Raw genomic sequence first — 20,828 nt, 5'->3', positions numbered from 1 at the left:
ACCCTTGCTGGGGCATTGGCAGCTCTACCCTAGCGCAGTCAGAGAGCACAACCTTTGCACTTCAAACATCTGGTTTATTCTAGGGAGTGATGCTAGCATGCCATGGCTTCAGAAAAAAATATACAGCATGCGATAAGGTAAGAAATACATAAATACATTACTGAATCGCTAAGTGACCCTGATGCTGTGATTAGATTTAAAACTATTGTTTAAACAGAAAGAAAACTCACTCTCCATGCAAAGGAATAAATGGACACAAATCAGATGTCAAGAATTATAACATTCAAAAACCAGTCAGAGAACACTTCAACCTCCTTGGTCACTCAATTACAAACCTCAAAGTCACAGTACTCCAACAAAAAGCTTCAAAAACAGACTCTAACGAGAAACTGCAGAATTGGAATTAATTTGCAAACTGGACACCATTAAATTAGGCTTGAATAAAGACTGGGAGTGGATGGGTCATTACACAAAGTAAAACTATTTCCCTGTGCAAAATTTCCCCCCTATTACTCAGACCTTCTTGTCAACTGTTAGAAATGGGCCATCCTGATTATCACTACAAACGTTTTTTTTTCTCCTGCTAATAATAGCCCACCTTAATTGATTATTCTCCTTACAGTTGGTATGGCAACACGCATTTTTTCATGTTCTCTGTGTGTATGTATCTTCCTACTGTATTTTCCACTGCATGCATCCGATGAAGTGGGTTTTAGCCCACAAAAGTTTATGCTCAAATAAATGTGTTAGTCTCTAAGGTGCCACAAGTACTCCTGTTCTTTTCACTCAATACTTATATTGCAGAAAGGTCAAAGGAGCCTCGTAAAGGACGGAAGCTCTCAATTTAAAACCATATTATGATTCATACTATTTGAAATTACACATGTTGTTTGCTAACCTTCTTAGTGTTTTGTGTGTGATGGGACATTGGTTCTGTTAGCTGACTGTTAACTTTTTTCAAAAACTGAGGGCTTGTCTACACTTAAACAGCTGCGTGGCACTTCAGTGAAGATGCTACCTATGTTGATGGGAGGGATTCTCCTACCTGCACAGGTACTCCACCTCCCCGAGAGGCGGTAGTGTAGCTATGTGATGGGAGAAGCCCTCCCATTGACCTATGTGATGGGAGAAGCCCTCCCATTGACCTAGCGCTGTCTATGTTGGGAGTTAGGTTGCTATAACATAGTTATGGGTATAACATAATTATACCCATGTAAGTTGCATAGACCAACTCTGAGACTAGAGAATTTGCATTGCAAATTAGTTCCTAGCAAGAGTATTATTCCTAGTAATGTGTTATCCACTGTAACCCTGAAACTCCACCGTGATCAGCCAATTACAGAGACAAGTCCCTTCTACACTGCTCATCTCCATGCAAGCATCGGCTCAAGGCTGGGCCGAAGTTCCTTGAATGTCTCCTTTCCATCAAGCCCACCCTCCGTGTAGGTGATTGTCAGCTGGCTGCTTAAAGCTGTTTGAAAACTCAGAAAATGAGTTCATAAAGAAATTCAAAATGTTTTTTTCCCCTTTCTGCAGGGTTCAGAATGGACCCATTTTCCATAAATGCTTTTCTCAACCTGATCAATTCAACTGCTGGGGGAAGGTCCATTGTGGGGTATATACTCTCTGCAAAGTTTTTACTCCAGCCAATCTGTGCTAGACAAATGTGGCCAAGTTCTGGAATGAAAATTGCTGCTGGCACTTTTCCTCTGCCCTGCTCTGGGGCTGGTGGCTGTGATCACACCAAGAGATATTATGTCGTTCATTTCCCCAAAACTAGAGCTGCTTTAGCATACTCCCAGAGGGTCTGCTCGTTATCTAGTGTGGCAGGGTAAAATAATTGTGTAGTAATGAGTAGTAATTTATCTGTGTAGTTATTTACAAATGGGGCATTCATACTTAGACCAAGTGAAAGAGGAATCACTTTTTGGGGTTCAGGATCTGTGAATTAACTAGGGAACCCATCTCAGATTAAATCAGATACCTCTTTGTTCTGAGGGCTCAGGGGTGGTGGTTATGGACCCTGATGAAAAATGAGTTTCAGGTGGGTTTCCCCCAACTCCTGTCAGCAGTGGTTGTATTGTATCCCAGTTCTTCTGCTGGGTGGCGTTTTGGGTGGAAACATTAACCTTACCCTTGTGTGAACCTCCAGCCAGGCTAAAAATTAAGGGATAACAAAGCTGTGATTTACAACATGTGAATAAGCCACCTGTGTGGATGTCATCTCAGTGGGGGATTGTAGCTAGGACAGAGAAGGGATTACCTGATTTTAAACCTTTTTTTCTTTCCCCCTAGGACAATCCCAGACCTTGTGACTGTGTCTAGGATCCCTTATTAAAACATGTTGAAGTGACACTTATAGTTCCAGGGTGCACAGATCCCTACTAATCGCACAGGCCTGAGCCAATCTGGCCCCCTGAATCTGAGCTGGGGTGGCTAGCTCAAGCTGCTGCCTGAGTTGCAATGTCCGCACAGCTGTTTTTAGCCAGGAGTGTGAGTCTGTCTACCCATAATGACCTGCAAAGCCCTGTGCGGCGTCAGGGACTGACATGCACTGACTGCCCCTCTCTCTTTGCCCTCAGTTCCAGGGAGGAGTATGGGCCTTGAGCACGGGTCTGTGTGACGCACTGATGACCATGGATGTGATGCTGTGCACGGCCTCGATCTTCAACCTCTGTGCTATCAGCGTGGATCGGTAAGCACACCCCCCAGCTACTTAGCCCATCCCAGCTTGTCTGTTGTCTGGGCTTTATAGCCCTTTCCCCGGGAAATCATTGAAGGGATGTTTCCCCACCTGCCTTCTGCATTGAAGCGGTGCTGAGGTCAGACGGGCTGGGACTTTCCTCATTGCCATGCAGGGAATCCCTAGCCCTGTTCCCCCTAGGGAAGTCCCTCTTGGAGGAAATACATTCAATCCATCTCCAACCCCAGTTTTGGTGGAGATTCGCTACCTCATCTCTCCAAGGCTTGGAGTCCAAGCAGTCTGGGAGCAGTTAATAGTGATGCCAAAGGCAGAACCCGGGCTGATGAGAGCTGTCCCTTGTTGGGTTTGACTTGAGAGCGTGAACTATGTCTAGAATAAGCCTTCAGCCACTTGGATTCCAGAGTCCTGCCCTAATTCCCAGCTCAGAGGACCAAGCTGGGGTAAGCAGAGCGTTAAGTCTCAGGGCCCATTCAGTCCTGGCCTCTCTGCTTGGATGGTTAATGGGTGTGGTGTAGACACCAGTCCATTAGAAGCTGGATTCAGACCAAACACGCTTCACACAGGCCACCAAACAGCTGTTGGATGCTGTCTTTGTTTTTGAGGCTGGGAAAGCTGCTACGCCCAACACCGTGTGCAGATATCGCCTGTTCCTTGGTGGCAAGGCTCCGTGTTGGTTTTCTGCCTATCACTTTGAAATAAGCAGAGCGGAACCCAGCGTAGCAGGTCGGGATGATTTGGGTGGCAGTGGCAGGATATTGCTGCGTCACAAAAGGCTGTTTATTGTTCAGGAAGGTTGTCCTTCCTGGGGATTTGGAGGTGACAGTCGTTTCCTGAACAGAAAAACGTTAGCTGGGCCAGTGAAGGAATGAGTAAGAAACAGCTGGGAAGTGATCAGTTGGTCATAGAGTGCCCTTTGCAGAGCTCAGCTCTCTCTTTGCTCTATGGTCCCAGGGCTCCAAACACCAGCCTGACCTCCTCCTGGGAGCACGCGTGTAACAAGAATAGCTCCCTACAAGATTTAATTACAGCCCCCGGCACTCATTTCATTTACATTTCAATAGGCTGGCTATGGCATGTCAGCAAAATAAGAGTTGAGAACCTATTTACGGAGGATTAATAACTCTGTCCGAGGGTACATTGCTATTGCAAGCGGTGGCTATTAATCCATGGTCAGTGTCTGTTAAACACCATGGGTTATTGCACATAAATCATCTGTCTCATGAATTGAAGTGACAACAGCTGTCTGGAACCCGAGGTGAGGAAAGGAGAAGCTTTGCTGGCTCAGAACTGACTGATCCACATTAATAACCTGGCCGCCGCCATCTGGCACATGCTTGGTGACCTACAGTAAAATGCACTATCCCCTCCATGCTGCGGAGGCTTTATATTGAGGGAGTTTTGATGAGGTGAACGCCAAAATCCCAGGTGGTGGTGGGGCACACAGGCAAGGCATTCTGTATAAAGCAGATCGTGTGGGCGGGTGTGTATTACACTGCTGTATGGGAAACCCAACCTGGGAATGATATGGCCACCCTCTCTCTATGGGAGAAAGCAGCAATTGTGGAAACTCTTAGTAATGATTAGGGTGAGGGGAAGGCAGCTGAGAAAGTGCCCCTTTCCTGTTGTCAGGGAGCCATGCTGTTCTCTTCTGCCATGCAGGATGGGAAATAAATACCATGCACGGGGGGTGGGAGGTGGCAGTGAGATCAGGAGCTCATGCACCGAGTAGCACTTGTGGGTATGATGCACCATATTCTTGGGAATGATGAGGGGAGAGGCAGTGCCACCACATAGGGCTTCAGCAGCCAGTCTGCTAGAGGGAGTGACAGCCTGGGAAGGAACTGAGCATCCCTAGTTGGAGAATAGGGGCGGTGCAGGAGGCGGGTGTTGAAGTGGGGTCAGGGAAGAACCGGAGGGGAGGGATAGCTCAGTGGTTTGAGCATTAGCCTGCTAAACCAAGGGTTGAGAGTTCAATCCTTGAGAAGGCCACTTAGGGATCTGGGGCAAAAATTGGTCCTGCTAGTGAAGGCAGGGGGCTGGACTTGATGACCTTTCAGTTCTAGGAGATAGGATATCTCCATTAATTAATTTATTTACCCTAGAACAAAGCAGTGAATGTCACCCAAACAAATGGCTGGACTTCACCTTCCCTCCCATCCTTTGACCACCAAACATGGCCCCCCAAAATGGCGGGAGTAACAGATGTTAAGGCCAGAAGGGACCATTGGGTGAGCAACCAGCCTGAGCTCCTGCACAAGTCATAGAATCTCACCCAGGGATGAGATGAGATTTGTCCTGTCCTGAAGAGAAGCTAAAGCCCTGCTTATGTTAAGGGAATTCACACCAGTGTAACACAGGGCCGCCCAGCGGGGGGGGCAAGAGGGGCAATTTGCCCCAGGCCCTGAGCCCCACGGGGGCCCCCACCAGAGTTTTTTTGGGGCCCCTGGAGCGGGGTCCCTCACTCGCTCCGGGGTGCCCGGCAAACTCTTGTGCGGCCGGGCGCAGGAGCTTCTGCCGCTCCGGTCTTCGCCGGCGGGGGGGGGTCCTTCCGCTCCGGGGTGGAAGGACCCCCCGCTGGCGAATTACCGCCGAAGACGGAGCGGGACCCGCCGCGGAAGTTCAGCCCGGTCTTCGGCAGTAATTCGGCGGCGGGGGGCCCTTCCGTTCCGGGACGCGCCGCCAAAGTGCCCCGAAGACCCGCGGCGGGGCCCCCCTCCGCCGAATTACCGCCGAAGACCGGGCTGCGCTTCGGCGGCGGGTCCCGCTTTGGCGGTAATTCGGCGACGGGGGGGCCCCCGCCGCAGGTCTTCGGGACACTTCGGCGGCGGGTCCAGGAACGGAAGGGCCCCCTGCCACCGAAGACCCCGGGCCCCCGGAATTCTCTGGGCGGCCCTGGTGTAACACCATGGATGTAGAGACATCAGTACAAACCCCTATTGTGCCACACTGCACAGGCACCATGGGGGCCTAACGCTGGTGCAGCTGGATCAGGGCTGCTGTTCCACTTCGTGCCAGTGCCATGTGAGTGATGAGGATTTGGGTACATCAACGTAGCGATACTGCTGGGAATGGCCTCATGGTAGATGGGGTCTGATGGCGCTCTCCTAAACGTGCAGGGGAAGAAGGGGTCCCAGCTAACAGCAGGATCTCAGCCTGGTGCAGGGTTGGGTGTGGGAGAACATTGACAGCTCCATTTACTGTCAGAGTCATTGCTCAGGCAACTCACTCAGTGATCGGTGGGAGAAGAGGACACGCTCTGCTGGCACCACTCTCTCAGCTCAGGGCAGCTCCATGCTACCAGCCTTGACCCTGTTTTCTCTATGTCACAGGTTCATCGCCGTTTCCATCCCGCTGAACTACAACCGGCAGCAGATCGACTTGCGGCAGCTGATCCTCATCTCCACCACTTGGATCTTTGCTTTCGCCGTGGCATCCCCGGTCATCTTCGGCCTCAACAACGTCCCAGACAGGGACCCCACCTTGTGTCAGCTGGAGGACAACAACTACATTGTTTACTCCTCCATCTGCTCCTTCTTCATCCCCTGTCCGGTCATGCTGGTCCTCTACTGTGCCATGTTCCAGGGACTCAAGCGGTGGGAGGAGGCCAGGAAAGCCAAGCTGAAGAGCAGCGTGTATGCGGGCGGCCGGAAGCTGGGCTGCCCACCTCCCCTCCTGGAGAGGAAGCAGGCGGAGATCAAGCTGCAGGAGTGCAGTCTGTATGACCGCTCCGAGTGCTCTTTCCCCAGGGGGTACGTGATGAACAGTGGCATCCAGACTGTCTCCTACCCTCACCTCAAGTACTCCCACCCGGGACACAAACAGAAACAGGCCAAGATCAATGGCCGTGAGAGGAAGGCTATGAAGGTGCTGCCGGTTGTGGTCGGTGAGTGGATGGTCCTCATTACGTGGCTGCTAGAACAGTGTAGAGGGGGTTACACTGGGACTGGGATTTTCAGAAAGGCTTGGTACATTGGGGGCTGTCTGTGTTTAAAAATTGGTCTCTGATTCAGGTGTTGTCTTGAATATCTGCCCCCAATTGTCAGCTTTTTTTAAGCATCTGTAAATCTGGTCCTGAGTGCAGTTGAAAATCTGGCCCCAGGTGGGCTCTTGTATTTTAACAGGGCACCACTAGCCTTCTTCCCACCCACCCCTTAGCCAGGATTAGCACTTGATTGTCTCAGGAACATCTGGCCTAAGATCTCACCTGGTGTTTCAGTCTCATGTCTGCTTCAGATGCAGCCATCATGCTTAATTCTTCAGTGTGATTCACACCAATGGGGAGCGCGCCAGACTCTTCCCTTCCAGCTCTGCAGTGTTCTCCTTGGGTGCAAGACTGGCAAGGAAGGCATGGTCCCCATATGCCCTTAATGCAGCACTCCCAGCATGGTGAGAATACTGGCTGCTGTACTGGGAGGAAGAAACATGTCACCAGTTCTCTGATCTCATGTCCAACGGGCTAGGCTGAGATCTGTTTGCTGATGGGGATTGGGCGGTGAACAGAAATGCTTACCTAAGCAGCAAAGATGGAAGTATTTGAATCCTTTTGTTTAAAGCAAGAATCCCATGAAGATTAGCACATGGTAGGTGATTGTCCATCCCAGGCAGCTGGCTATGGACAGGACAGGGTCCCTGCAATTCCCAAGCCTGGCTGCAGCACTGTGCTCCAGAAAGTGAGCTTGCATTTAAACAAACACACATGCTTCAGTGGGCAGAAGCAACTACTGAGTTTTGATAAGGTTTCGTCCCTAATGCACGATGACTCGTTGGCCTTGGTAGGATGGGCTGTGAGGTATGTCTAGCCTGTCTGGAAGTGAACAACAGTACTGAAAGCCTCAGGAAAAGGCCTAAAGGTTTGGATAATTAGTTTTGCTAAGAATCTGTACTTCGAAGTGCAACTGAGGGCCAGGTCCTAGCGTGGCTTGGGCAGATGGTCCGGGGTGTAAGGTGCCCCCTTGTTTTCCCACTGCAGTTACCTGCACTGCAGGACAGAGGTAGTAGCTACCAAGCTGCTACATCCTCCCCTGGACAGGTAGGTGGGGAGTAGGCAGGGGTGGGTGAGGCATAGGTGGAGCCAAGGTCTCCATTCCCCCTGCCCCCCCCCATGCTTTGCCAGGTGCAGGGCACTCCTCCTCCCACCCCCACCAAAGTGAGGGCGAAAGAGGCAAAGTCAGCGTCTTGTGCTGCCCCCTGTGTGGGGTGAAGGGCAGAGCTATGATTTAGCCCTGCAGTTTCGGAGGTTTGATTGATCATCATGACTAATCGAGCACCTAGAACTAGAAATGATTCTCTGGCCATCCTGGCTCAACTGCTGTGACCTGCAATGCAATAGGTGAGGGAAGCAAAGCTGCTCTGCCCAGGGCTAATCCTATCTCATCTCCTCTGTCTGAAAATACTCACTACTCCCACATGGAAATCCATGCTGGCCTCTCTTGTTATGGCTAATGATGATGCTTATCCTAAAACCTTTACAGCTCTTTAATCTGGTAGCTGAAGGCACAGATAGACACTATCTTTTATTGGACCAGTTTCTGTTGGTGAGAGAGACAAGTTGTTGAGCTTACCCCAGAGCTCTTCTTCAGGTCTATGGGGAACTCTCAGCATCACAGCAAAGCATAAGGTGGGACAAATTGTTTAGCATAAGTAGTTGGCACATACTGTAAGGGACCATTCAGGGTAGAGTGGTCCATTAACACCTCTGCAGTGAGAGGACAAAAAGAGAGGGTTAGTGGGTTACAGATTGTTGTAATAAGCCAGAAATCCAGTGTCTCTGTTCAATCCATGAAGGCCAGGGCTACACTACAGATATTTATTGATATAACCATGTCGCTCGGGTGTGAAAAATCCACATCCCCGAGCAACGTACCTATACCAGTCTAATCCCTGATATAGAGCTTCTCCCATCAACATAGCTACCGTCTCTTGGGGGCGTAGATTAACTGTGCCGCCAGGAGCGTCTTCACTTAAAATGCTGCATCAGCGCCTATGCACTGCTGTAGCGCTTACGTGGAGACCTGCTCTAGGAGAGGAATGAATTTAAGCTCTCAGGCTTGTCTAGTGAAATTGTTGTGCAGGTTTCCTTTGAGGATGAGGGCTGACAGTCCGATACAGAGGGATCGCTTTGTGAAAAGTGTTCACCTGCAGGTGATAGTGCTTGGCTTTTACCCTTTTCTTGTGTGAGTTCATTCCACAGCGCAGTGATTCTCTGGCATAGTGAGAGCCCCTGGCTGGAAGCCAGAATAATTCAAACTGGAAATTGACACAGCTTTTTACTACTAAGGAGCAGGGATGTGGTGCCGTCTTTACATCAGAGTTGGCTTGCTGGCTAAAAGCTAGGCAAGAGATGGTCCTGTTGGGCTTTAGCTTTTTGGGATTCACAGATTTTAATGACTCAAGGGCCTTTTCTGCTCTTATTTGTCTCCTTGGAGGCTTTTCTGTTACGTGAGGACTAAACACTCAGGCATCAGCATCATGACTATTCACCACATGCTGCAGAAGATACGTTTGGTTCAAGAGCCATCTCCTATTGAAGTGGACTGTACATAAAGGCAGGGATTTGATGAGGTAGCAGGACAACTTATTCCACCACTTAGACCATGTCTACACTACCACTTAAGTCAGCAAAACTTGTCGCCATTTGTGAACTCTCCTCCCCCCCCCCCACCCCGAGACAAGTTTCAGGGCATAAGTGGTAGTGTGCACAGCTACCGCCGCTCGTGGAGGTGGTAGTAATTATGTCAACAGGAGAGCTCTCTCCTGTCGCCATAGAGCGGCTACACAAGCGATTGTACAGCAGTGCGTCTGAATCAGTACAGCCGTGCCGCTGTAAGCTTGCTAGTTTAGACATGGTGTTATTGCTCGGACTCCTGTCTGGGCACAAGGGCACAATGCCAGGATGCAGACTGGGATGTGTGTCCATAGGTCCCTATGAGTCTAGAGCAGAGGTGGGCAAACTTTTTGGCCTGAGGGCCACATTGGGGTATGGAAGTGGTATGGCAGGCCATCAATGCTCATGAAATTGGGGGTAGAGACACAGGAGGAGGTGCAGGCTCTGGGGTGGGGCCAGAAATGAGGAGTTCAGGGTGCGGGAGGTGGCTCTGGGTTGGGGTACCGGGGGGTGGTGGTAAGGGCTCTGGGATGGGGCTGGGGATGAGGAGTTTGGGGTGCAGGAGGGGACTCCAGGCTGGGACCATTGGATTCAGAGGGTGGGAGGGGGATCAGGGATGGGGCAAGCTGTTGGGACATGAAGGGGTGTGGGCTTGGGGGGGCTGGGGATCAGGGACTTGGGGTACAAGAGGGGACTCTGGGCTGGGATTGAGGGGTTCAGAGGGGGCATCAGGGCTGTGGCAGGGTATTGGGGTACGGGGCGGGCTCAGGGTGCAGGCTTCGGGCGGCGCTTACTGCAAGCAGCTGCTGAAAGCATGTCCCCCATCCGGCTCCAAGGTACGGCCAGGCGGCTCTGCGTGCTGCCCTGTCTGCAAGCACCACCCCTGAAGCTCCCATTGGCTGGAAACTGTGGCCCATGGGAGCTGTGGGGGCGGTGCCTGCAGACTGGACAGAGTGCAGAGCCACCTGGCCACATCTCCATGAACTACGTAGGAGCCAGAGGGGGGTCATGCTATCTGCTTTCTGGGAGCCGTGCGGCGCGGGACAAGCCTCTGACCCTGCTCCCCGGCTGGAGCTGAGGGCCAGATTAAATGGTCTGAAGGGCCGGATGTGGCCCACAGGCCGTAGTTTGTCCATTCCTGGTCTAGAGGGTGGGGTCAGTTTGTTCTTGCAGTAGCTTTCCATGAAGGCCAGGAGTCCAGCTGGTTTTGTAATTGATCTATGCACAACCAACAGAGAGATTTTGAGTAACTCCATGAGAGTATCACGTACAACTACGTGCAGCAGCACTGAGACCCTCATCACAGGTGTGTCAAAGGGCCACAAAGACAGCGGGGTTGCACCCCGTCCCCGTCCACCGTTCTGTCCTGCATGCTCAAGAAGTCACTGTGTTGTTAATAGCAAAAATCTTTCACTGGTTCAAGAGACTAGGAGAGAATGTTGATTTTTTTTTAGGCCTTCCAGGCAGCAAAGCTAGGGAACAAAGCCTGGCCCCTCAGAACTGCCAGGCCCAACGCACGCTCCAGCCTGTTGTAACGCTTATGCTCTTCCAACTGCCAAATTGCTTGTCTCACATCCTGAAATGCTTTACAGTGATAAGGAAACCAGCTTAAGCCTCCAGTTAACTGTAATCAGAGGCGCGTTACAGGCCCTTTGATTAGCTAAGCATGACTCAGGGTAGGTTTTGTGTCTCAACTATGCAGAACCTGAGCTGAAGGGGTAGCGCCCGGCTGGCTGCAATCCAGACCAAGCCAATGGGGCAGCAGGTCAGATGAGGAGTTTTAGTGGAGGAAACTTGGAAGCTGGCACTTCACATGACCTTTGCTAGGGGAAGCCGACCTAAATGCTTCTGTAGGCTCTGAGCATCTGCCACACAGTTATGAATTTAAACTACCCCCCCTCCAAGGGATGGTAGCGCCTTTGCCAGCTAAGGCACAGAGAGCGATTCAGTGACAAGCCCAGGGTCACACAGGTCCGTTATAGCAGAGCTGTGACTTGAGGGCCACCCTGCTGTGGACCAGGCCAGTGCCTGAGCAGTTAAGCCCAGGCTTCCTCCCTCAGCCCATCTGCTTGGGGCCGGTTCTGTCCTGCTCATCAGTCACTATAAATGGGGTAAAGTTCAGCCCACCACCAGTGCCTCCCTCTTTGCAGCAAAAGGGCCTGGAAACAGCAAGGCAGCCAGAGCCGGCCCTTTGATCGAAGGGGGTGAAATCCTCTCCCCCAAGAGGCTCTGAACTCGGCGCTCTGCAGGAGGGCAGTCTTCAGGGACAGCTGCTTCCCTGCCTTATGGGCCCTGGAGCACAGCTCCTCTGTGGGGATGGAGTAACAACAGCTCATCACTTAAAATCCAGTCTGCTGTGATGGAGGCAAATCCAGTCCATCCCGGAGCAGGTGGATACATGGGCCCTTCTCCCTGGAGGGAGGGACTGCCCTAGAGGCTAGTGAAGCCCTAAATTCCTGCTAGTGCAGGATTGCAGAATCAGACACCCCCTCGGTGGGAGCTGAATAGGGCTGCATTTGATTTTCACTGTCCTGGCGAGTGGAATGCCAGCCTGCTCATGCAGAGGGCCACATTTCTCTGGCAGTAGAAGCTGGGAAAGCACAGCGGAGTAGGGCATGAGATGAAGTAAGGAGCAGGCTTGTTGCATTTGCTAGCACTTCCTGGGATGATTTCACCGAACAGTGTTGTTGTAACCTCGGGGCCAATAATTCCTTGTGCAGCAGCCACCGTTGCTGCTGCTGTAAGTCAGAGGGTGAGCCTCAGAATGCGATCGCTTTCCTCCTGTTACAGCTAGAGAAATATACTGCATATTGACACAGGCCTCTGTAATATATTCAGCAGCAACTTGGCTACCACCAAAACATCCCACCCCCACCAGAGGTAAAATGCTGTGCTTAGATACTGCTGCACAGCTCCCCAGTGCAATCACAGGTGTGTAGCCAAGGGCAGTACCTGCCCTCCAGTTTCCACTCTTGTTCCACCTTCTCACCTGCCCTCATTCAACCCATACATCTAGTCAGAGTTGAGTTGTTTCTGTAAGGAGAAACTGACAATGGAGGCAGGGAGTCCTTTGATGCTCTTGGGTTTATTACAAACACGAACAGGAGAGAGCTTCTTTGCTTGCAGTCCAAAGCCTCTTTAGTCAGCACCAGAGCAGAAGCCCCTTTTCCCAACTTCTGTCAGGGTCACACTGTGTGACCCTGGCAGAAGTCTGGAACACACCCTACTTCTCCAGACTGTTCTTCCACTTATGCTCCCCCTACCCCCGAACATTACCCAGCAAACCACTCTGCCAAGGGTAGCAGATTTCTGGACAGCCTTGCATCTGCCTGTGGTTTGGGGCTGGAGCCTGCTGAACAAAAGGCAGCTGTTACACTCAACCTATAACCACAAGATTGAACCCAATACCCTGATAGTTATTTTTCTCTAGGCTGTGGGTTCTCAACTTGGGGGTCATAAAAAGTCAATGGGTCTTAACCGTCCTGCAGTGGAAAAGGTTGAAAACCCCTGCTCTAGGTGATCGATGGGTATCCCCTCCTTTTGATGTGCAAGTTGATGCTGGCACCACACTTGATCTGTGCCTGTAATGATGCAGGAAGAGATGGCTAGAGAGGTTGCTTAATGCTTGTCCTGGTTTCCACTTCCTCCATTTGTGTCCGAGATATGTCTCTCTGTCCATCTCTGTAATGCCTTCTTTAGCCCCAAAACCCTACTAAGCCAGACAGGTGCATGGCAATTAGGGTATGTCTACACTACCAGATTAGTTCGATTTAAGTTAATTCGAATTTTTGAAATCAACCTTACAAAGTCGAATTTGTGTGTCCACACCAAGGACACTAATTCGACTTTGTGAGTCCACACTAACGGGGCTGGCGTCGACATTGGAAGCGGTGCACTGTGGGAAGCTATCCCACAGTTCCCGCACTCCCCGCTGCCCATTGGAATTCTGGGATTTCTCCCCAATGCCTGCTGGGGGGAAAACTGTGTCGAGGGTGGTCTTGGATAACTGTCAGAATTCAACCGTCCCTCCCGCCGGCGGGAAATCAGTTCGCGCACTTTTTCTGTCAGTGACAGCGCGGACGCCACAGCACTGCAGTGCGACCATGGAGCCCGCTGCGATCATCGCTGCACTTATGGCCATTGTCAACTCCTCGCACCTTATCGTCCACCTCTTCCACAGTCAGATGCTGAGAAATCGGGCGAGGAGGCAACGGCAGCGCGGTGAGGACATGAAGTCTGAGAGTGGCACAGACCTCTCACAAAGCACGGTACGCCGCGCCGTGGAGATCATGGTGGCAATGGGTCATGTTCATGCTGTGGAACGGCGATTCTGGGCCCGGGAAACAAGCACGGACTGGTGGGACCGCATAGTGCTGCAGGTCTGGGATGAATCACAGTGGCTGCGAAACTTCCGCATGCGTATGGGCACTTTCCTTGAACTATGTGACTTGCTGTCCCCTGCCCTGAAGCGCAAGGACACCAGGATGCGAGCAGCCCTCACTGCAGAAGCGAGTGGCCATAGCCCTGTGGAAACTTGCAACGCCAGACAGCTACCGGTCAGTAGGGAACCACTTTGGCGTGGGCAAATCTACCGTGGGGGTTGCTGTGATGCAAGTAGCCCACGCAATCGTGGAGCTCCTGCTCTCAAAGGTAGTGACCCTGGGAAACGTCCAGGTCGTCATAGCTGGCTTCGCCGCGATGGGATTCCCAAACTGCGGTGGGGCTATAGATGGGACTCTCATCCCTATCCTGGGACCGGCCCACCAGTATATTAACAGAAAGGGCTACTTTTCAATGGTGCTGCAAGCACTGGTGGATCATAGGGGACGCTTTACCAACATCAACGTCAGGTGACTGGGCAAGGTTCATGACACGCGTGTGTTCAGGAACTCTGGTCTGTTTAGACGCCTGCAGGAAGGTTGTTTCTTCCCGGACTACAAAATAAATGTTGGGGATGTGCAGATGCCTACAGTGATCCTCGGGGACCCAGCCTACCCGCTAATGCCCTGGCTCATGAAGCCCTATACTGGCGCCTTGGACAGTGACAAGGAGCTCTTCAACTACCGGCTGAGCAAGTGCAGAATGGTGGTGGAGTGTGCTTTCGGACGTCTCAAGGGGAGATGGAGGAGCTTACTGACTCGCTCGGATCTCAGCGAAACCAATATCCCCATTGTTATTGCAGCTTGCTGTGTGCTCCACAATCTCTGTGAGAGCAAGGGGGAGACCTTTATGGCGGGATGGGAGGTTGAAGCAAATCGCCTGGCTGCTGATTACGCTCAGCCAGACAGCCGTGCGATTAGAAGAGCCCAGCGGGAAGCGCTGTGCATCCGGGAGGCTTTGAAAGCTAGGTTCCTCAGCGAGCAGCGTGACCTGTGACTATTCATTTTCTTTACAGAGAAGCTGAACGTGCCCGTTTCTTTACCCACTTACTGTTGACTATCCTCTGCAGTTACATACCCCGTTCACCCCGTTTCCCTCCTTCCAACACACGTGTAAAAATAAAATCCATGTTTCATTGTTACTTAACGACGTTTTCTTTATTAATGACTTTGCGTTAAAGGGTTGAAATTGGGACGCAGACTGTGGTGGGTAGGGTGTGCAGTGATGTAGAGACCACTTCTAGACTCCAGGAATGACAGGCTCCTGCTCCTACAGCGGTCTCTGGGGGGAGGACGGTTACAGGTGGGTGTGCAGGAAGGGGTGAGGGGTGCAGGGTTTGGGATGGAGTTTGGGTGCAGGCTCTGGGCTGGGGGTGGGGGCGTAGGAAGGGGTGAGGGGTGTGTGGGAAGGGGGAGGAGGTGTAGGGGGATGAGGGCTCTGGCTGGGGCTGAGCATTTGGGGCATTGTAGAGGCTCAGGGCTACAGTAGAAGGGCAGGGTAAGGGCAGCCTGCCTTGCCATTTGTGGATGGCAGGCGCTAGGACCCTGAGGCAGCAGACAGCATTTCTGCGGGTAGCCGCTCTACTGTCAGGCAGGGACGCAGCACGGCGGGGGGGGAGATGACACGCCGGGGGAGGGGTTGCAGGTGGGGGCTGGGACCTGCTCCAGGCAGGGAATTGGCGGGGTGGGGGGGGAGACCCGCGGGGGCCAGGGCCCGATCCAGGCAGGGCCGGGGGAGAGACCCACCTCCAAATATACCTTGAGCAGAGCACCTGCCGCCTATGAACAGAACATTAAAAACACCTCACAGACTGACCAGGGTGCCTAGTGACTGCACTCAGTGTGTGACCTGCTGTTGATCCTGCCCCCATGTCTGTACCCTGGTAATGGTGAATGTCCTATGCAATTACAACCCCCCCCCCCCCCCTTCACACAAAGTCTTCTGCAAAGAAACATGACGGAAACAGTAATTAACAGCAAACTATTTTTAATACTCAACAACACAGTTGGGGGATGAAACTGGGATTTGGGCTTGGGTGAGCCAGAAAGGGAAGGACTTCTCAAAATTTATGGACTGAGAGCTTTTGGGTAATTGAGCACTGTGCTGGGGTGCAGTGACAGTTTTCACGGCCCCTGGTGCCCCTCCTTCTTGTTATTTTGGGTGAGGGGAGTATTGGACTTTGTGGGCGGGGAGGGTGGTTGCAGATACAGTGCAGGGGGGCTCTGTCCTCCTGCCTGCGGTCCTGCAGAACATCGACAAGGCGCCTGAGCGTGTCCGTTTGCTCCCTCATTAGTCCAAGCAGCATTTGAGTCGCCTGCTGGTCCTCCTGACGCCATCTATCCTCCCGTTCGCTGTGTGAGTGCTGCTGCTGAGTGAGGTTCTCCCTCCACTGGCTCTGCTGGTCCGCCTTGGCTCGGGAGCAGCCCATAAGTTCAGCAAACATTTCGTCCCATGTCCTTTTCTTGCGCCACCTAATCTGCGCCAGCCTCTGTGAGGGGCATGCTGGAGCAGGTCGGGATACAGTTGCAGCTGTGTGATGGGAAAAAGGGAGTGAATTCCTTACAAAGATACATTTTTTTCAAAAAAGAAACAGTCTACTCAGTGTCTGTGAACAAGACCATGCACAGCACCTATCTCACGCGAACTCACTCAGGGAAAGTTTGATTTTTCTGATTTCGCTTTCATTGCCTGGGGTATTGCACTGCAGATCAGACAAGCGGGGCAGGATAGCAGAATCCGTGGAGCAGCCAGGCATGGTAAGCCAAAGACTTTTGGCTGCTTAAAAGTGAATGTATAGCTCTGTCCTCTTGCTGCAGGCAATCTTGAAAGCATAAACTCTGCCCCTGTTCCACCCCCTCGCGGCTGTTCCCTGGGAAAGATCCCTGTATGCTGCCACTCTGCAGCCTCCACCACGTGGCTGTAAAGTGACGCTTCTTGTTATGCAAAGGAACAGTGAAGCACTCCCAATACTAATAGTACACAAATTACTCTAATTAAATGCAGGAGTCTGCGCGCGAGATCACCCTGAGGAGGGTCTCAGAGACAGATAGAGAGCACATGCTGCATGAAAGCCAGCACAAACCAGGGGCCTATGCTGCCATGCTCGTGAAGGCAATGGTCCCGGAGTACCAGATGATAGCCTGGCGCGGAAAAAGTGTCCTACCACGGAGCACCCAATAAGCCAGCTCTCCCCAGGAACCTCCTGCGGAGGCTTTTCGATTACCTCCAGGACAGCTTCCTGGAGATCTCCGAAGAAGATGCCTGTTCCGTCCCCCTATATACAGACCTTCTTTTTGCCTAGTTTATATTCCTGTTCTGTTAAAAAATAAATGTTAACATGTTTAAAGCACTTACCGACTGATCCTTCTCCTGATTCAGGGTCCGTGGTAACGGCTGGGGAGGGTTGGTAGGGGATCTCAGTGAGGGTGATGAAGAGATCCTGGCTGTCGGGGAAATCAGCATTGTAAGCGCTGTCGACTGCCTCCCCCTCCTCATCTCCCTCCTCATCTTCCCCGTCTGTGAACATCGCCGAGGAACTGGCCGTCGACACTATCCCATCGTCAGAGTCCATGGACAGTGGTGTGGCGGTTGTGGCAGACCCACCGAGAATGGCATGCAGTGCCTCGTAGAAGTGGCATGTCTGGGCCTGGGCTCCGGAGCGTCCGTTTGCCGCTTTGATTTTTTGGTAGCCTTGTCTCAGCTCCTTGACTTTAACGCGGCACTGCATTGCATCCCGGCTGTATCCTCTGTCTCTCCTGGCTTTGGAGACCTTCTTGTACGTCTTTGCATTCCGTTTGTTGGAGCGCAGCTCCGAAAGCACAGACTCATCGCCCCACACAGCAATCAGATCCAAGACTTCCTGGTCAGTCCATGCTGGGGCCCTCTTTCTACTCTGAGATTCCCTGGACTCCTCTGCTGGAGAGCTCTGCATCGTTGCCAGTGCTGCTGAGCTCGCCACAACGTCCACACAGGAAATGAGATTCAAAGTGGCCAGACAGGAAAAGGAATTCAAATTTTCCCGGGGAATTTCCTGTGTGGCTGGTCAGAGCATCCAAGCTCGGATAGCTCCTGGAGCTACTAAGGTCGATTTCCGTCCACACATAGGCTAATTTGACATAGCAACGTCGAATTTAGCGCTACTCCCCTCGTCGGGGAGGAGTACAGAATTCGAACTAAAGAGCCCTCTATGTCGAATTAAATGGCTTCCTGGTGTGGACGGGTGCACGGTTAATTCGAATTAACGCTGCTAAATTCGAATTAAAGTCCTAGTGTAGACCAGGCCTAAGAGCACAATACAATCTCAGGATCTCATGCTGTTTGGCTCACCTGCTGTGTTGTCTGTATCAATACTATACAGAGAGGGCACAGTCTGTAATATGTATTTGACAATAATGCCTAGACCTTATGGTACAGACACGTAAGAGACAGTTCCTCTCAAGACACAAATAGCGGGAGGGTATTTCACAGAGAAATAAAGTGACTTGGCCCAGGTCTCCTCATTTAGCCTGTGACCCCTCCATTGGGTTACACAGCCTCATCTATCAACCCACGAGCTACCTCTACCACCTCACCCCACCCCACCCCATGGTACTTGTGTGCAGTGTCTGACTTTGCTGTCTGTTCTCTTTCACAGGCGCTTTCCTCTTCTGCTGGACACCCTTCTTTGTAGTACACATAACAAGAGCCCTGTGTAAATCCTGCACCATCCCCAGTCAGGTCATCAGCATTGTCACCTGGCTGGGCTACGTCAACAGTGCCCTTAATCCCATCATCTACACCATCTTCAACACAGAGTTCAGGAAATTCTTCCGCAAAGCTTTGCACGTCTTCTGCTGAGGTTGGCGCCTGCTGGAGTCAGGGAGGAACTAAAGCACAAGGCACAGCAGGGAGTAACGATGACCCAGTGGGTTTTTTTGTATAGCTCATTAAAGTTTGATTTCTTGCTTCGTTCCTATGTTTTACACTTTTTTCCATGCACGTTGAAAGCACAACAGCCTGCCCCAATCCTGGGAGGAATTGTCCATGGAGTCTAGTACCCCCGGCCTGATGCACTTGTTAATATGGAGGAATAAAAATTGGGCCTCTGGTCAGTTTGCAGTGCAAAGATCTGGAAAGTGCCAAAGGAGAGAGACTGTGTAACAGCCAGAGTGGCCTATGGTCTGTGGTTCTGGCTCTTCCACTAGCCAATGCCCGATACTGCAGAGGAAGACTGTCACACGGTACCTCTCCAGACCCTTGGGGGAAGACAACTGAGAGGGGTCCAATTTCTTCCTACACCCCCTTTGCTTTGAGGGTTACCTCAGCATCCTGGTGGATAGACATTAAAGTGCACTGGCCCCAGGGCGCTCACTGTAGCATTGAGCAAGTTGAGCAGGTGACCTACTGTAGAGGGAAGGAGGTGCAAGTTTAAATACTAACAGATTAGCGTCCCCTATTGGCACTGCTGCAGTGTGACTCCTCAGTGGGGATTATCAGGGAAATACTGATCAGGGAAATAGCGAAGAATATTTCAAAGTGCAGGTTGATGTGTTAGAGCACAAGAGAAAATATTTTAAACCCTGATGACTGCCATCTCGATTAAACCATTCTGGCTGAGCACTCCTTGCTCGCCGGGAGCGTAGTTAGTGCCCTTGCTGTGCCAGACGTGAAGCTGGCCAAGTGCAGAGCACGGTGAACACTACTCGCCCTTAAAAGCGACAGAGCTACTGCTCCCCTGGAGAAATCCTGGCGCCCTCTGGCTCTCTGCTACATTGGGGTCCTCCAGCCCCACTGCACTGTGACAGGCCTCCAGGGCAGATTCTTAGCCACACTGTGAAACTATCTGCTTTGTTGCAGCCAGCGTCCATCTAGCCAATCACAGATTCTCCTGCTAATTTCAGGGCAGACTGTCAAGAAGCAGGGCAGGGACCCCAAACTGGTTGTATGTTCTATAAATACGTGTTATGGGGTTGGTGAAATGTGTGAACTCCCAAAGCACTTTAATAGTCCTACTATGGTGTCACAGACACCCCTTGTGCTTTCCACTCTATTTTGCTACCCAGGCAAGCTGGCCTTAGTAATAGATGGTTGCTAGACACCAAAGATCACAAAATAGTCAGGTTACGCCCAGTCCCAAAGGACCAGTTACTTGCCCCAGGGCAACTGAACTCAAACCAAAGACAATGCGTGTAGCCAGCCCAGTAAATAACAAAAGATTAACTAAGAAAAGAAATGATAGTTATTACAAGGTTAAAGCAGGCAAACCACGATGATATACAGGAAGATCTGGATGACCTTGTAAACTGGAGTAATAGTAATAGGATGAAATTTTAATAGTGAAAAGTGCAAGGTCATGCATTTAGGGATTAATAACAAGAACTATTGTTATAAGCTGGCAAGGCATCAGTTGGAAGTAACAGAGGAGGAGAAGGACCTCAGAGTATTGGTTGATCACAGGATGACTATGAGCTGCTAATGTGATACGGCTGTGAAAAAAGCTAATGTGGTCTTGGGATGCATCAGGTGAGGTATTTCCAGCAAAGATAAGAAGGTGTTAGTAGCATTATACAAGGCACTGGTGAGACCTCATCTAGAATACTGTGTGCAGTTCTGGTCTCCCATGTTTAAGAAGGATGAATTCAAACTGGAACAGGTACAGAGAAGGACTATTAGGATGATCCAAGGAATGGAAAACCTGTGAGTTGAAAGGAGACTCAAAGAGCTTGGCTTGTTTAGCCTAACCAAAAGAAGGCTGCGGGGAGATATAATTGCTCTCTATAAATACATCAGAGGAATAAATACCAGGGAGCAAGAGGAATTATTTAAGCTCAGTACCAATGTGGACACAAGAACAAATGGATATAAACTGGCTATCAGGAAGTTGAGACTTGAAATTAGATGAAGGTTTCTAAGCATCACAGGAGTGAAGTTCTGGAACAACCTTCCAAGGGGAGTAGTGGGGGCAAAAGACATATCTGGCTTCAAGGCTAAGCTTGATAAATTTATGGAGGGGATGGTATGATGGAATAGTCTAATTTTGGCAATTAATTGATCTTTGACTACTAGTGGTAAATATGCTCAGTGGCTTGTGATGGGATGGGATCTGAGTTACTACAGATAATTCTTTCCTGAGTGTCTGGCTGGTGAGTCTTGCCCACATGC

General features: G+C 51.1%; 1 protein-coding gene across 2 annotated transcripts in view; it reads left to right on the top strand.

The window, feature by feature from the left end:
* The window catches only part of DRD4 (dopamine receptor D4), a 40,138-nt gene extending 21,530 nt beyond the window's left edge, over positions 1–18,608 (top strand). The window contains exons 2-4 of one of the 2 annotated variants that reach the window (XM_045015880.1): positions 2,583–2,695; positions 6,034–6,587; positions 18,322–18,608. In XM_045015880.1, coding sequence (XP_044871815.1) covers positions 2,583–2,695; positions 6,034–6,587; positions 18,322–18,524 — 870 coding nt within the window. In that variant the 3' untranslated portion in view covers positions 18,525–18,608. The remainder of the gene's footprint in view (positions 1–2,582; positions 2,696–6,033; positions 6,588–18,321) is intronic. The other variant, XM_045015881.1, reaches the window with a different exon arrangement.
* Positions 18,609–20,828: the final 2,220 nt, after the last annotated feature.

The sequence above is a fragment of the Mauremys mutica genome, chromosome 4 (assembly GCF_020497125.1).
Source record: "Mauremys mutica isolate MM-2020 ecotype Southern chromosome 4, ASM2049712v1, whole genome shotgun sequence".
NCBI classification, from domain to species: Eukaryota; Metazoa; Chordata; order Testudines; family Geoemydidae; genus Mauremys; species Mauremys mutica.
Note: the sequence above shows the minus strand (reverse complement) of the source record. Positions and strands in the feature narration are given on the sequence as shown.